We start from the raw sequence: 13,899 nt of genomic DNA on the forward strand, positions 1-13,899 counted from the left end.
TTTCTGCCGCAACCCTTGACTAACAATATCAGAGCGAAATTTTAAGCCCATATCGGCATCTTGCGTTCACACATGGCTGCAAGATACACACGTATGTGATTGCTTCTGGAGAGAGGCCCTCGCTTCGGATCCTCTGAAAACAGCTGAGAGATTTCTGGACCGGCTCCTGATGCGCTTATCCCGCAATCAATGCACTGGGGCAAGAAGCTCCTCAAGCTCGTTTTGTGCTTTCTAAAGTGCACCACATTCAGCATACATATCGACCAAGGCATTCCCAAACACGACAAGTTTTATAAACAACCCTTGCTGGGCATATCCTGCAATCAACACGTTGCATGCCGCTGCAATGTTGGGCATACCTTGCAATCAAATAACGCTTTGCATCCGCTGAAAACAACATGGATCTTTCTGTCCCTACTCCTATTGTGCATATCCTGCAATCATTCATAGCCATTCCGAATAGAAGCATCTAGAGAGAGGCCTCTAGAAATAGTTGAGAGCTTTCTGGCCTGCTCCTGTTGCGCTCAAGGGCTTCATGCAGAGGGGTTGGGCTGAAAAGCGAGCATTGCCTGCGTTAAAAAAAGCTTTCTGACCCTACTTCTGATGCGTGTATCCATGCACCTCCTCACACACGTTTTGTGCCATAGCAACGCACCCCCTTTTGCATGTGTGGGTGCATCGTCGTATGGCCGAACGGAAGTATTTTGAGAGCTTCAGAGCTTTGCAGAGATGGCCATGGCAAGCTATTTGACGACGGGACAAGACTCTGACTTGTCGTGGAAGGAATTCTTTAAGGACGCCTCAAAGTGGCATGGCAATCGCAGCAACAGGCGAAGCCCCACACATGCCGACTTTAAGCACAGATTCTCCAAAGGGCCTCTTTGATGTATTCGTCTTGTAATCAGTGCCTCTTGAGCGAGCGCTGCCTGCGTTAAAAAAAGCTTGTGAATTGTTAATAATACAGATGCAGATGCCAGCCACATGGACGAACGGGCTTCCAGATTTGCAAATTTGCCTTCTACGCTAACAAAGTAAAGATATGTCCATCTTCAATTTGAGAACATCCTGCTTCTGTGACAATTTGAGGTGTGAATCCAGAAGAAGCGACTGCAACGCAGAAATGCAAGACAACGTCGCTGAATGAAGCGATGGGCGCAAAAGCAACATACCTGCAGTCAAAGCGGGAATTGTATGCAACAGAGTGAACCCTAGGAGCACTTATCCTAAGGCTCCATCTCCGCAGAGCCTCGCCCACTGTGAATAGGCACCTCTTTCACAACAAGCTCATCTGCGTGTTCCGTTGCTGTTTTTGAGTGGTTGATCACTGAGCCACTAGCATCGCAAAAAATGTTAAGGCATTCCCAAAAAATTCCCATAGTCTGAACATCATTGTGCATTAAGGAATTAGTTTCATGTCCAAATTGTTGCAAGCAAAGCTTCTTGTTGGTCCACGGATATCAATCCCTTTGATTTTACCTGATTCAATGGCATCTTTCACCAACCAACCCAAAGCATCTGAACAAATGGCATAAAGAAATGGAGCTACTCAACAACCCTATCTAATAGACCTGCTTAGGGTGATTGACCACTTTAGCCATAAGCTCACCACTTATGGCCACTTTAGCCAAAGCATTCCCAAACAAAATTTGATACACATTTTGCCAAACCCTATATCATACAAAGATTTGAAGATGAAATCCCATTCAATCTTGTCATATGCCTTGTCAAAATTAATTTTTAAAAACATGATCTGTTGAGTATCAATTGCATGGGCTATAGCTTCCCACAATATGATTATAGCATCCAAGATAAATCTACCCTTAATGAAACCATAGTTACCCGGAACGCGGAACGGGAATGGCAACGGGATCCCCGCGGAACGGGGGAACGGCTAGGGGTCCGGAACGGGAGGTATAAAAAACACCCAAATAGTGCAATTTTTAGCTCCTTGTGTTAAAATACAAGGAGTATTAGAGTGCTTTGACTCTAATACTCACAAAAAACTCGTTTTGAAGACCATTCAACCTTGCTATGACTAGATGATGTGAGAGAGAGAGAGAAATGAAATGAAATGAAATGTTATATTAACGTCTTCAAAAGGCCAAAATGACCTATGAGACCAATCAGTTACAAAATAGTGAATCTAATACCATGTCTGGGTACAAAAGAACTAGAAAAGAACTAGAAGTGGAACAAAATACTACTACTACTGCTACAATCTAAAACTACGTGGGTGTAGCAGCTGATACAATAGGTACCCGGTAAACTGGATGTAACAGTGTGTGAAACAAAGATGGAAGAAATGGTGAGGATCCATCCTCATCTGCACTCTGGATGTCTAGAGAGTATGGCTCGAATCTTCTGTTGTAGTCTCCGTCGATGTTGTGTAGCTCCTCTCCTCAGTCGCGGTCGTCTGTATCTCTGTAGCTCCAATGCTCGGTCGATGAGAGTGCCAGTAGTGGTCGAATGAGTGTGGGACGAGCTCTGCAGTGGTGGCTGCTCCTCTGGCTGTCCCATATCTAGTGAAAAGAAATCTGTAATGTGTCTCTGGGACTGCCTCTCTCTAGCTCTCCCCAGTAAAGTGTCTCTACACCTGTGTAACTCAAGTAGATATAGTCCAAGACATCTCTGATCCTCATAACTCATGACCCTAGATAGAGGACCAAAACCCTCTCTGAATAAGCAGTGGAAACGCCCCCGTATCTCATAGAACACTGTGCAATGACATATGTAGTGCAACTCTGTCTCTGGCTCTCTCTGGCATAATCGGCATATCCTGCTGTCTGCTGGTATCCCTCTGAATCTACCAGTCTCAATCTCGAGCTGATGTGAGGATGTGCGTATCTGACCAATGGCACAACGCAAACCATGAGACATATGTGTGTCCATGTAGCTGGGTCGAATCACAAACCCATCTCCTGTGAGGTGGAGAAGATGCTCTCTATAGAAAGCCATCTTCGTGCTCAACTCCTGAGGCGGCTCTATCCATGTCCTCCTGGTGTCGAGCTGGATCAGGTCCTGACGAATGAGTCTAGTGATCTCCACCCGTGTAAGAGACAGCGAGGGTGCCTGAAGAGAATACTGGAAAGGGGGCAACCTGTCCATGGTGAAGCCATGCGTCTGAAACCATGAAGTCATCTGTGCATACCAGCATGAAGTGTCCCCCTGTAGAGCTAACTGTCTGGAAGACTCAAGGGCCAGTCTAGCATATCTGTCTCTAGTAGTATCCCATAGGCTGTGCACAAAGGACACTGATCTGGTAAGCGCCTCAATCTCCATGGGGGGGGCAGCTAGCTCTGCTCGAATGATCGCGTGAGGTACGGAGGCCTTGGCTCTAATCAATCGGGAGATCATAGATACCAAGGGCCTCTCCATACGTCTCCAACCATCCTGGCCTACAGAAGGTCCCCATACCTGTACCCCATACATCATAGCTGAGGCTACTAAAGTATCAAAGAGCCATAACTTTGTCCGAGGTTCCTGGAACTGAACCTGCGAACACATCCTCTCCAAGCCTCCCAAGGCCGCATAAGCTCTGGTCAGTCTAGTCTCTGCTGCTCTCCCCAAAGAAAACCTCGGCCCAGTGAAGACTATCCCAAGGTAAGTGTATGCATCTGTATACTCCACAATCTCTTGACCATACGTGAAGGTCGGTGCCGATCTCCTGATCCACTGCGGTGTGGTGTTAAACACCATGACCTTGGTTTTACCAAGGTTTACAGACAATCCACTATCCTCTGCAAAACTGTGTAATGCATCCAACTGTCGCTGCATACCCTCTGGTGAGTCAGAGATCAAGACAATATCATCAGCATATAACAACAATGGGATCCACGTCCCTGCCAGCTGGGCACCTCTATCACCCTCTCTGTCAATGTAATCAGACACCTCATCAACATACATACCAAATAGAGTAGGAGACAATGGGCAACCCTGTTTCACCCCGATAGTGGAGTGAACTAAGTCAGATATCCCCTCTGCGGTGCGTACATGTCCCATCACTGATCTGTATAAAGCCATAATCCCCCAAATCAACACTGTGGGCACCCCCATCTCCTACAGTCTGCGCATCAGTCGAGCTCTCGGTACCATGTCAAATGCTTTGCGGAAATCCACAAAGCTACAATAAATCCGTCTCCCATGTGACCTGCCCTCCTCAATGATAGCTCTGAGTGTCAGAATATGGTCAAGAGTGGAGAAACCCCTCCTGAAACCTGCCTGTCCCTTTGCCCGTACACCCTCACCCTCTGCCCAGTTACTCAACTGCTGCTCAATAATGGATGCATACAATCGTGCCAGTGTGTGTCCAACCATAATAGTGCGGTAATTTCCAGGCTCTGTAGGATCACCTGCCTGGAATATAGGCACAATAGTAGACAACCTCCAAGTCTCAGGTAATCCCTCACACATGGCACGATTGAACAACACTGCAAGAACCTCCATCAGCATATCCCTAGCATGTATAAAGTGTTCCGCTACTAGACCGTCATGATCGTAAGCCCTCCTGGTCCTCATCCTGTCAATGGCTCTCTTTACCATCTCAGTGGTAAAGAAGGTGCTCGTAGGTGGACAAGGCTCTATAGGATCTGGAAGGGGATCCTGCCCAGGAACCGTATATAACGATGTCGCATATTGGCCCCACACATCAGAAGAAGTAATCACTGGGGGAGGGGAGTGCTCATGGAAGAGTCGCCATGCCTCGCCTGAGTCTCTACTCAAGAACAACTGATACAAGTCTCGCTCCATCTGGGCCAGGTAAGCTCGTTTCTTCTTTCGCACAAGGCGCCGGAAAGCAATCCGCGACTGTCTGTAGGTGATGACTCCTAAATGAAGATCCCTCTGAAGCTGGGCTCTCATCTCTCTGCACTCCTCATCATACCAACTATTCTGGGGCATGCTCCCAGAATGTCGCCTCCGATCCGGTTGAGTGTGTGGGTATGCCTCTGATGCTGCATCATGTAGTGTCTCAGTCAGTAAAGTAGTGCACTCCTCTACTAAGAGGCCTGGAGCAACTGTGCATAGACGATCCCAGATCGCCTCTGTATAAACCGAGTCAGTCTCTGGTGTAAATGTATAACGGGTGTGTGACCTACCTCCTGATATCTGGGCTGTACTAAACTGAAAAGATACGGACAGTGTCAAGAGAGCATGATCCACTGCTACGCCCACTGGTCTGGCTCCCACTGTGAAATCCTGAATACAAGGAATAAAGCTCGGCTGTGTCATAACATAGTCCACTGTACTGGCCCCATGTCTGTGTGGAAAGCATGTGAAGCCTGCTGCTCCAGGAAACCGCTGTAAGCCATTAAGTATGGCTAGCCCATGTGTAGTCGTCATCTCCGTGAGGTATCTCCCATACTCAGTCTGCTCTCTGTCATGTGAGCATCTGTCAAACCCCAGCTCACCCACATCCAACTCTCTAAGCATCTCATTTGAAGTGTCGTAGAAGACTGTCTGACAGTTGCCCGTTCGAGCATTGAAGTCTCCTAGGAGGATGATATCACCATCCCTAGAAAACTCCCATATATCATCATCTAGAATTGAGAAAGGCGACTGCCCTCTGGATACAGCATATACTGACGTACTGGGGGGGAAGTAACATATAGCAATATATAGAAATCGACTTGTGCCAGCTCTCAGCCTCACCCACATATATCTAGCCTGATCATCTCTCCGTACAATATGTAGTAGTGGTTGTAGCTCCTCCCTAAACAACACCGCTACTCCTCCTGAACCTCTACTCCCATGCTCAGATCTCGTGACTGTTCTGTGGGCTGTCTCCCATTTGTATCCCACCACATGTGGCAATAGTTGGCCAGGGGCCTGGTGAGTCTCTGAAAAGAAAACAATGTCCTTGTCTCTGAAACTGTCCTCAAAGGCACCAACATCCAACCTCATAGACCCATTACAATTCCAAGTCGCCATCCTCAATGTGGTCCCATAGGTCTTGCACCGTCATGTAGAGCGCCGCTCTACAATCACCACCCGACCATCTCTGTAAAAGGTCATCTTCCCCTTCTCCCTTGCCGCTTGAATCTCGGGCATTACTTCTCTCATATGCGCAAGTTGTGAGAGAGTGAGGTCATCCCCTAAGAAAATACCTGTCTTCTTGAGAGTAGGTCTCTTCCTCAAAAATTCCTTCTTCTCTTCCAATGAAGGGAAGCGTAGTATGAGAGCTCTTTTCTTTGAAGATTCTCCGGGGCCCTCACTCTTCTTGCCCACTCTCCATGCCTTTGTGTGTGAAGGCTTCTCCACCCCCATCATTGATGTGAGGCTTGTGCCTCTTTTTCCACATTGTTTATGTCCTTGAGGCCGGTTACCCTCACATGTAGAGCCCGCATCCTCCTTCTTTGTTCCTCTTCGAGGGTCATGTTGATAAGAGTGGGTGTACAAGGAGCTTCCTTACCTTTCCCTTTCTTGGCAACCTCAATCCATTTTTCGGCCTCCTCTACTTTCTTTTGCGTTTCGGATATGACCGCGGCCCATGACTTCTTCTCCTCATTGATGTTGTCAATTTCTTCCCTCAAAGAGGGTTGAAATTCCCCCTCTTCAAGCCCATTTTTTGACCGTGTTTCCAACACTTCTTTGTGGAGGTCCAAAATGCTATTCTCCAATGTGGCGATCTTGTTGAGAAGATGATCCTTCTCGTCCTTCCACCTCTTCTCCTTTTCTTCATTTTCTCGGAGGAAAACGGTCTTCGCGTTCCTCCAATCTTCCATCTCTTTTCTCCATGCTTTCATTTCCAATTCAATGATGGAAATTCGTTTGGAGTGAAGCATATATTTGAGTTTGCTTGTTGCCATAGGTGAGGTTGGGGATGACATGAGAGAGAGAGAGAGAGAGAGAGAGAGAGAGAGAGAAGAGAGGATTGATGTTTCTAAAGTGCAGAAAATGCAGCAAACCCTAAAACGCAGGTCTGTCCAGCAACCCCCAAAAAAAACAAAAAAAACAAAAAAAAACAAAAGGTCGTTAACCCTAAAATACAGGTCGCGAACCCTAAAATACAGCAGCAAACCCTAAACGAAAGCATGGTAAAGAGAGAGAGAGATGGCGTGATGAGTGAGAGAGAGAGAGAGAGAGAGAGAGAGAGAGAGAGAGAGAGAGCACTCATTTCAGGGAATCAGGAACTCGCACCACAGAGAGAGAGAGAGAGAGAGAGAGAGAGAGAGAGAGAGAGAGAGAGGTTGGTCCGTCATTCTGGCCATGGATGGATATACCTTCTTCTTTCTTATTCTAGCAATAGTTGCTCTAGCCTTAGTATGACCAAGCCCTCTTTTGGGGGGAGATGAAAAGATGTCAGAGTAAGTAGCCTTGGCCACTTCCAGGTTTTCTTTATAAGAGTGCACCACATTACCATTTTGATCCTTCAAGAATGGGATGAAGTGCTTGATCTTCTTACTTTTGAGAAGATTAAACATGCTTTTGTATGGAGTATCAATTTTTCTTGTCAATATTATCTGGTCCAGAATTAGAGAAGCCTTGGCAGCTAGGAGCTCTTCTCTTCTAAGTTGATCCTTTAGATCAATGAGGGTAGGGAGAGGACTATCAAGTTGAACACTACTCTCTAAATCAAAGATATTTTTTTCTATCATCATCCTTCCGCTTTTCCTAATATCCCTAGCCGGGCTAGCCCTTTTCTTGAAGTCAGTAAGGATCCTTTGGGTGTCTTTGACAACCTTGTCCCATGCTTAAAAGCAGAGGGATAAGTGTTGAATATGTTGAGTCAAAAGCCTCTTTAACTTTTAACTTGACACAATTAATAGAGAGAAGGGATTGATCAATGTGAGGTCAGCTTGCCTTGTACATGCATTCATCCATATGAAATTCAAATAGCACAATGGCATGATCAGACAGAAGCAGAGAATTTTCTTTCCAACAATTGACTTGCCAAAATCCCTGTAAAAGATCAACAGTCATGTATATGTTTGCTTGACCAAGTGAAGAATACTGGCATTGGGAAAAGTTTTGTAAGCAAATCTTTGCAACTGAAGAAATTTACTTGTGGAATCTTTGATAGGAACATCAGTCTTTGAATCCTTGCTAAGATCTACCTCTATCAACAATTGAGGATCCCATTCAGGATTTATACTTCCCCTACCTCTCACCCAAGACTTTGCCTATCCAACTCCCCACATTCTTGAGCCATGGGTATAACTCTATGGAAGGTCTAGGAAGTCTACCAAACTGGCACCTTAGTAGGTCTAGGCCCCCTAGGATTGAACTGAAGGTACCAGTTAAAAATAGTCATAGGGGTTATTTCTGGTAATCCACTGGCCATGTCCTACAACATGTAGGGCAGCATTGGAGTCTTCCAAAAAAAGTAGTAGTTGTTTTATAAATATTGCACCTGGGAAACCTTAATGTTCTTATTAGTCCATTGTTGAGCTATCTAGAGAAAGCCTGGTGCCATGACAGAGACCTATAACAACCCTGTCCTGAAACTGTGTATGCCACATCTCAAGCTCTTTAGTAGGTATAATTACTCCATCTTCATCAATATAAGAATCTTCTATCTCAGACATATCCTCCCTATTAGAGATATCCTGATCTTCTTCTAACTGAATTTCAGGAGCAACCCCCTGTTCAATAGGATCCCTTTCCTAGGACTGTCTCTATTGGTATTATCTTCAATAGCATTTGCTTTCACATCTTGAATAGACCTTTCAGAAAAGACCTGAGAATGAATCTGAGAGACCTTACCTGCTGTTTCAGTTGGACGAGGGGGTTCATGCACAGTATTGGTTCCAACCTGAATGTTGTGTGGAGGTAGCATAGCCATGGCAGCATAGGAGAGATGCTGAGGTAATTCCTATTGTTGGCCTCTAATGTTGAGGCGTTAGCAGAGGGGAACGCAGCAGAGACAGATACAGAAGGTGCTGCATTCAGCAAAGGTGTGCTCTGAATCAGGGAGTTAGCACCATAAGTAAATGGGTTATGAACTGCAAAGTTCTGAGGTCTAGGGTTAGGGTTAGCAGGGATGTGAGCTGAGACTAATCCATTCCTTAGTGCCTCCTGCAGCTCTATTGATCCTCCTTCCCCAACAAGAGGAGGGGGAGCGAAAAGAGGGAGAGGAAGACCTAGTCGTATCATGTTTATTGGGAGTGAACAGGACGATGATGGTGGCCTCTAATGTTGAGGCGTTAGCAGAGGGGAACGCAGCAGAGACAGATACAGAAGGTGCTGCATTCAGCAAAGGTGTGCTCTGAATCAGGGAGTTAGCACCATAAGTAAATGGGTTATGAACTGCAAAGTTCTGAGGTCTAGGGTTAGGGTTAGCAGGGATGTGAGCTGAGACTAATCCATTCCTTAGTGCCTCCTGCAGCTCTATTGATCCTCCCTCCCCAACAAGAGGAGGGGGAGCGAAAAGAGGGAGAGGAAGACCTAGTCGTATCATGTTTATTGGGAGTGAACAGGACGATGATGGTGACACGACAGGTGAAAGCATACTGTGCATTCACCTCCACTTCCTCTTGTTTCCCTGTTTTGGCAAGCCTACACTTTCCTAAATACCTTGTGGCCCTACACTTTGGATGCAAACCATTTTTGCACAATTGGGACTTCCATTATTTGACTTATAAAGACCTCAGACACAGCTGCCCTTTCACTGGACCGCATGACATTGTCGAATGCCAACCTTCCAAGCTCGGCATTTCCCCACTGTTGGCAGGCGTTTATTACTGTCGAAAGACAATCAAAGCAGGGCATCCTTTTCAGCAATTCCATCATCTTGTCAAAATGTCCCTGCTGAGCAGAAAGGACCACCAATTTAGTCACATGCTGTAGACTTGGGATAACGCCATACCTTGTACTCAAGGTCTCAAAGTACGTTTGACCCTTCTCAGTTTCCCCGATGTTGCTACAAGCTTTCAGAAGGCAAGAATAAGTAATTGCATCTGGAGAGAAGCCCTTTTGTTTCATCCCCTCGAAACAATCAACGGCTTCCTCCCCTTGCCCATGTTCGCAATATCCGGCAATAAGTGCGGTCCAAGAGACCACATCATAAACAGGAAGATTATCAAACACTTCTTGCGCTTTTGCAAGCACCCCACACTTGCCATACATGTCTATCAATGCATTTCCCAATGCTGTGGAGTTTCCGATCAAACCTTTCCTAGCAATCTCCGAGTGAATTTCTAGGCCCTTCTCTACTGCTCCTACACTGCCACAAACCTTCAAAATGGTAGAGAAGGTCATTGCATTTGGAGAAAAACCTTCTTTTTTCATCTGTTCAAAACAGAAAATTGCTTTGTTGCCATGTCCATGCTGGCAATAACCTGCAATAAGACCTGCCCATGATGCTACATTACGAACACAAAGCCCATTGAACACTTCTCTTGCTTGTACAAGAGCGCCACATCGGGCATACATAGCCATTAAGGCATTGTCAAGAATGATATTCTGTCTTAGTAATCCCTTTGCAGCGATCTCGCAATGAATTTCTTGGCCCTTTACAACAGCTTTTAAGCTGGCGCACGCTTTTAAAGCGCTAGCAAATGTTACTGCATTTGGAGACAGACCCTCATGTTGCATCCTTTCGTAACATGTGAGCGCTTCTTGATAATGCTCATGCTGACAGTATCCTGTGATTAGAGCAGTCCAAGACACTACATCACGAGCCGGAATCTCATCAAACAATTGCCGTCCCTTTGCTAGTGCACCACACTTAACGTACATGTCTACCAAAGCATTGGCAACAACAAGATGTTTCGCCAGGAAATCATACTTCAAAACCTCTGCATGTATCCATTCACCCTTCTCTGATGCCACTACATTACCACAGGCCTTGAAAATACAAGCAAAGGTCACTGGGTCCGGAAATAGACCTTCATGTTGCATCTCCATGTAGCGATTGAGTGCATCCTCACAACGATTGTGTTGGGCATATCCTGCAATGAGTGCATTCCATGCGACCGTATCTCGAACTGGAAGCTCATCGAGCACTCCCTGTGCTTCGGAAAGGGCGCCACATTTACTATACATATCAATTATGGTGCTTCCAATGAATATACTTTTTGCAAGCAACCCCCTTCTGGCAATGTCAGCATGCAATCGGCTTCCCTTGAGGAGGTCTCTCTCCTTAGTACAATCTTTCACAAGGGCCAAAAGAGCAGAATCATCTTCGAATGTGTAAATACCTCTTTCAAGCTGCTCTTTTGCACACCGAGATTGGTAGCGAAGGTCATCTGCACTGGAAAGCTTTGATTTCATTTCCAGGCACAGCTCCCTCTGTCACATGTCTGCAGGGGCCTTCTTCTCATATCAACACTTTTTTTGAAGTCTGTTGCTGTCTTGCACGCGCTCCGCGTAGCCAACATCGGTTGTGAATTTGGCTATTTGAAATTTAACTGTCTCTCCTCTGTCTCTCTCTCTCTCTCTCTCCCTCCCTCTCTGTGTGTGTGTATATATATATATATATATATTCCTATTGGGATACGGTGTTCTATTGGGCAAATCCTCACATCATCTTAGACTGAGACTGGCCAATTTCGAGGGGTATGTCATTTATGTCGCCTAGAACTAGAGACAAAACTGCACTACACATGTCACTACCCGGTGTACTATGAGATACGAGGCTGCTTCCACTGTCAATTTAGAGAGGGTTTTGGACCATTTTCTAGAGTCATGAGATACGAGGATCAAAGATGTCTTGGATTGTTTCTACTAGAGTTGCACAAACATAGAGAGATCTTGTTGAGGACATCATAAGAGAGCTAGTCTTAGAGATGGATCACAAGCTTCTTTACACCAACCAGGGAATAGCTAGAGGAGTAGTCATCACAGCAAATCTCAGATCCCACCCACACCAGAAGTACGTTCATTGATCGAGTCATTGAGCTAGGCAGATCCAGACGCCCACGACCACAGGGGGCCTCACATCATCGACGAAGGTGGCAGCAGAGGATCCAGATCATCCTAGCTCGACATGCGAGACGACCAGTCAAATGATTGACCATGGAGGATATTGATGAGATTCGGCAGCGACCAATGAGGGATCTCATCTAAGCTTGGACCTGCATACCTCTGATGATTTGTATCTCATTTGTATCATAAGTGATCTGTATCCATCTTTGTATTAGCTTTGTATCAGCTAACCCATTATATTAGCCCTCATCCCTCACCCCTCCCCACCTATTTCGTTTCAGTTTCAGTTTCTCAATTCTTTGTACTTTCTGTACTCAGACATTGTATCAGATTCACCAATTGTAACTTTTTGGTCTCATAGGTCACTTTGGCCTCTTGAAGACGTTAATATAACGTTTCATTTCATCTCTCTCTCTCTCTCTCTCTCTCTCTCTCTCTCTCTCTCTCTCTCTCTCTCTCTCTCTCTCTCTCTCTCTCTCTCTCTCTCTCTCTCTCACACACACACACACACACACACATAGTCACCACACGTCTTGAGTTCAAGACTCGTGGGATAGACCTTGAGGTCTCTTTGATTCTTCCTACGATGGTAAAACCTTTCCTTTTCTTCTTCTTCTCCTCCTCCTCCTCCTCCTCTCTCTCTCTCTTTTGGGGGGGAAAGGAAGGGGGGGGGGGGGGGGGGGGGGGAGGGGAGATTCTTCTTCTTCCATTATATTACATCAAAGGGTAGATAAAACCAATTGTACACCAGAGTCATGGTACATGTCCATAGCTATAAGGTCTTCCTTGATCTTGATCAAGAGGCAAGACTTAAGGGAGAGAATAGCTACTAAAGGTAGACGTATCAAAAGCTGTAGATTTACGAGCTGACCAAATGAAAGGTAGCATCCATATTCTCACCAAAAGAATGCATAAAGTCAAGCCTGCATCTAGATGCAAAAAAACACCAAAAGTAACGTTAAGTTTCCTAAGCCTAACCTACCATGCATTCCTCCCATCGATCGCGCAAACCTTTCCACAATGATGTACTACAGGACAAGACTAGAAGAGGTGTTTAACAGACTCAATTTTGTGACAACGAGGGCATTGACCAGTCCTTATATTTTTCCTCTGCAAGGATTTTCCAAGAGGCATGGCCCCAGTCAAAACCCTCCACAAAAAGCCTTTGTGTCTAAAAGAGCATTGAAAAGACCAAATACCAGCAAGTTTGGCATTCCACCATTTAGAGCTCTTATCCATAGATCATATTCGATTGCACCTTACATTCAGAGCTCCTATCCATGGACCAGATTTGGTTGCACCTTACATGTATAACAACATCAGGAAGCAAAGCAAGATTAAAAAAATTGGTAGACGAAAGCCACCAGTTTGCTTCAAAGGTAGGAAGTGACTAATTGTGGAATCTATCCTTTAACATTCAGATTAGATGGGAGAGACACTCCCCCAACATTTCCCAAGCAATCCTGATTCCAAAGCCATGCCTCAATTGTCTCCTGGAAATTAAGAAAGCAATGAAATTGCTTTTAGAATTTAACACTTCTTGGATTGAGCATATTCCCTATTTTGAAAGGGAAAGGGCTTGCTTGTTGCCAATAACCCAAGCTAGGGTGTTTTAAAGAATTTTCCAAGCCCGAGGAGTTACTTGTATACCTTTGCCTACCTTTCCATTCAAGTTTAGATAGTGAAACTTTCCAAGAGTCAACACCAAATCAACGGTATCACAATTAGACTTGACCGGAGCGGTAGTATATAGCTTATCCCATATAGATAGGCACCATTGACCATGAAAGTAAACAAAAACAATCTTGAGAATGTCCTAGATTATGTCGGCCCAAATTATATCTTTGTAAAGCACATGCTGCAATAAAGTAGCCATTCTAGCCTCCACATGCTTAGATAGATCAAGTACTCCCAACCCGCCTTGATTCATGGAGTATTGAATATCTATCCAAGCAGAATGAGAAGAACCCCAAAAGAATTTTAAAATAGCAGAGTGAAACTGCTTGATTACTACATGCGGCCACGACAAAAGGGGAC

The 13,899-nt window shown here is 45.3% G+C and overlaps 2 protein-coding genes across 3 annotated transcripts; both read right to left on the reverse strand.

The window, feature by feature from the left end:
- Positions 1-1,338: 1,338 nt before the first annotated feature.
- On the reverse strand, positions 1,339-9,090 carry LOC147423389 (uncharacterized). Of its 2 annotated transcripts, none has more exons than XM_086501080.1 (2): positions 8,701-9,090; positions 1,339-1,476 (listed from the first exon to the last, which is right to left on the reverse strand). In XM_086501080.1, exons 1-2 carry the CDS (start codon positions 9,088-9,090, stop codon positions 1,411-1,413), a joined length of 456 nt encoding a protein of 151 aa, XP_086357206.1. In that variant the 3' UTR covers positions 1,339-1,410. The 2 variants fall into 2 exon arrangements, with proteins under 2 accessions (XP_086357206.1, XP_086357207.1); XM_086501081.1 differs by having other exon boundaries at positions 1,380-1,515; positions 8,701-8,833.
- A 328-nt stretch (positions 9,091-9,418) lies between these two features.
- On the reverse strand, positions 9,419-11,446 carry LOC147423390 (putative pentatricopeptide repeat-containing protein At3g47840). Its single transcript, XM_086501079.1, has one exon. The coding sequence runs from the start codon at positions 11,206-11,208 to the stop codon at positions 9,520-9,522; it is 1,689 nt and encodes a 562-aa protein (XP_086357205.1). The 5' UTR covers positions 11,209-11,446; the 3' UTR covers positions 9,419-9,519.
- Between the last annotated feature and the right edge of the window lie 2,453 nt (positions 11,447-13,899).

Source organism: Adiantum capillus-veneris, chromosome 26 (assembly GCF_014529385.1).
Source record: "Adiantum capillus-veneris isolate H3 chromosome 26, ASM1452938v2, whole genome shotgun sequence".
Lineage (NCBI taxonomy): Eukaryota > Viridiplantae > Streptophyta > Polypodiopsida > Polypodiales > Pteridaceae > Adiantum > Adiantum capillus-veneris.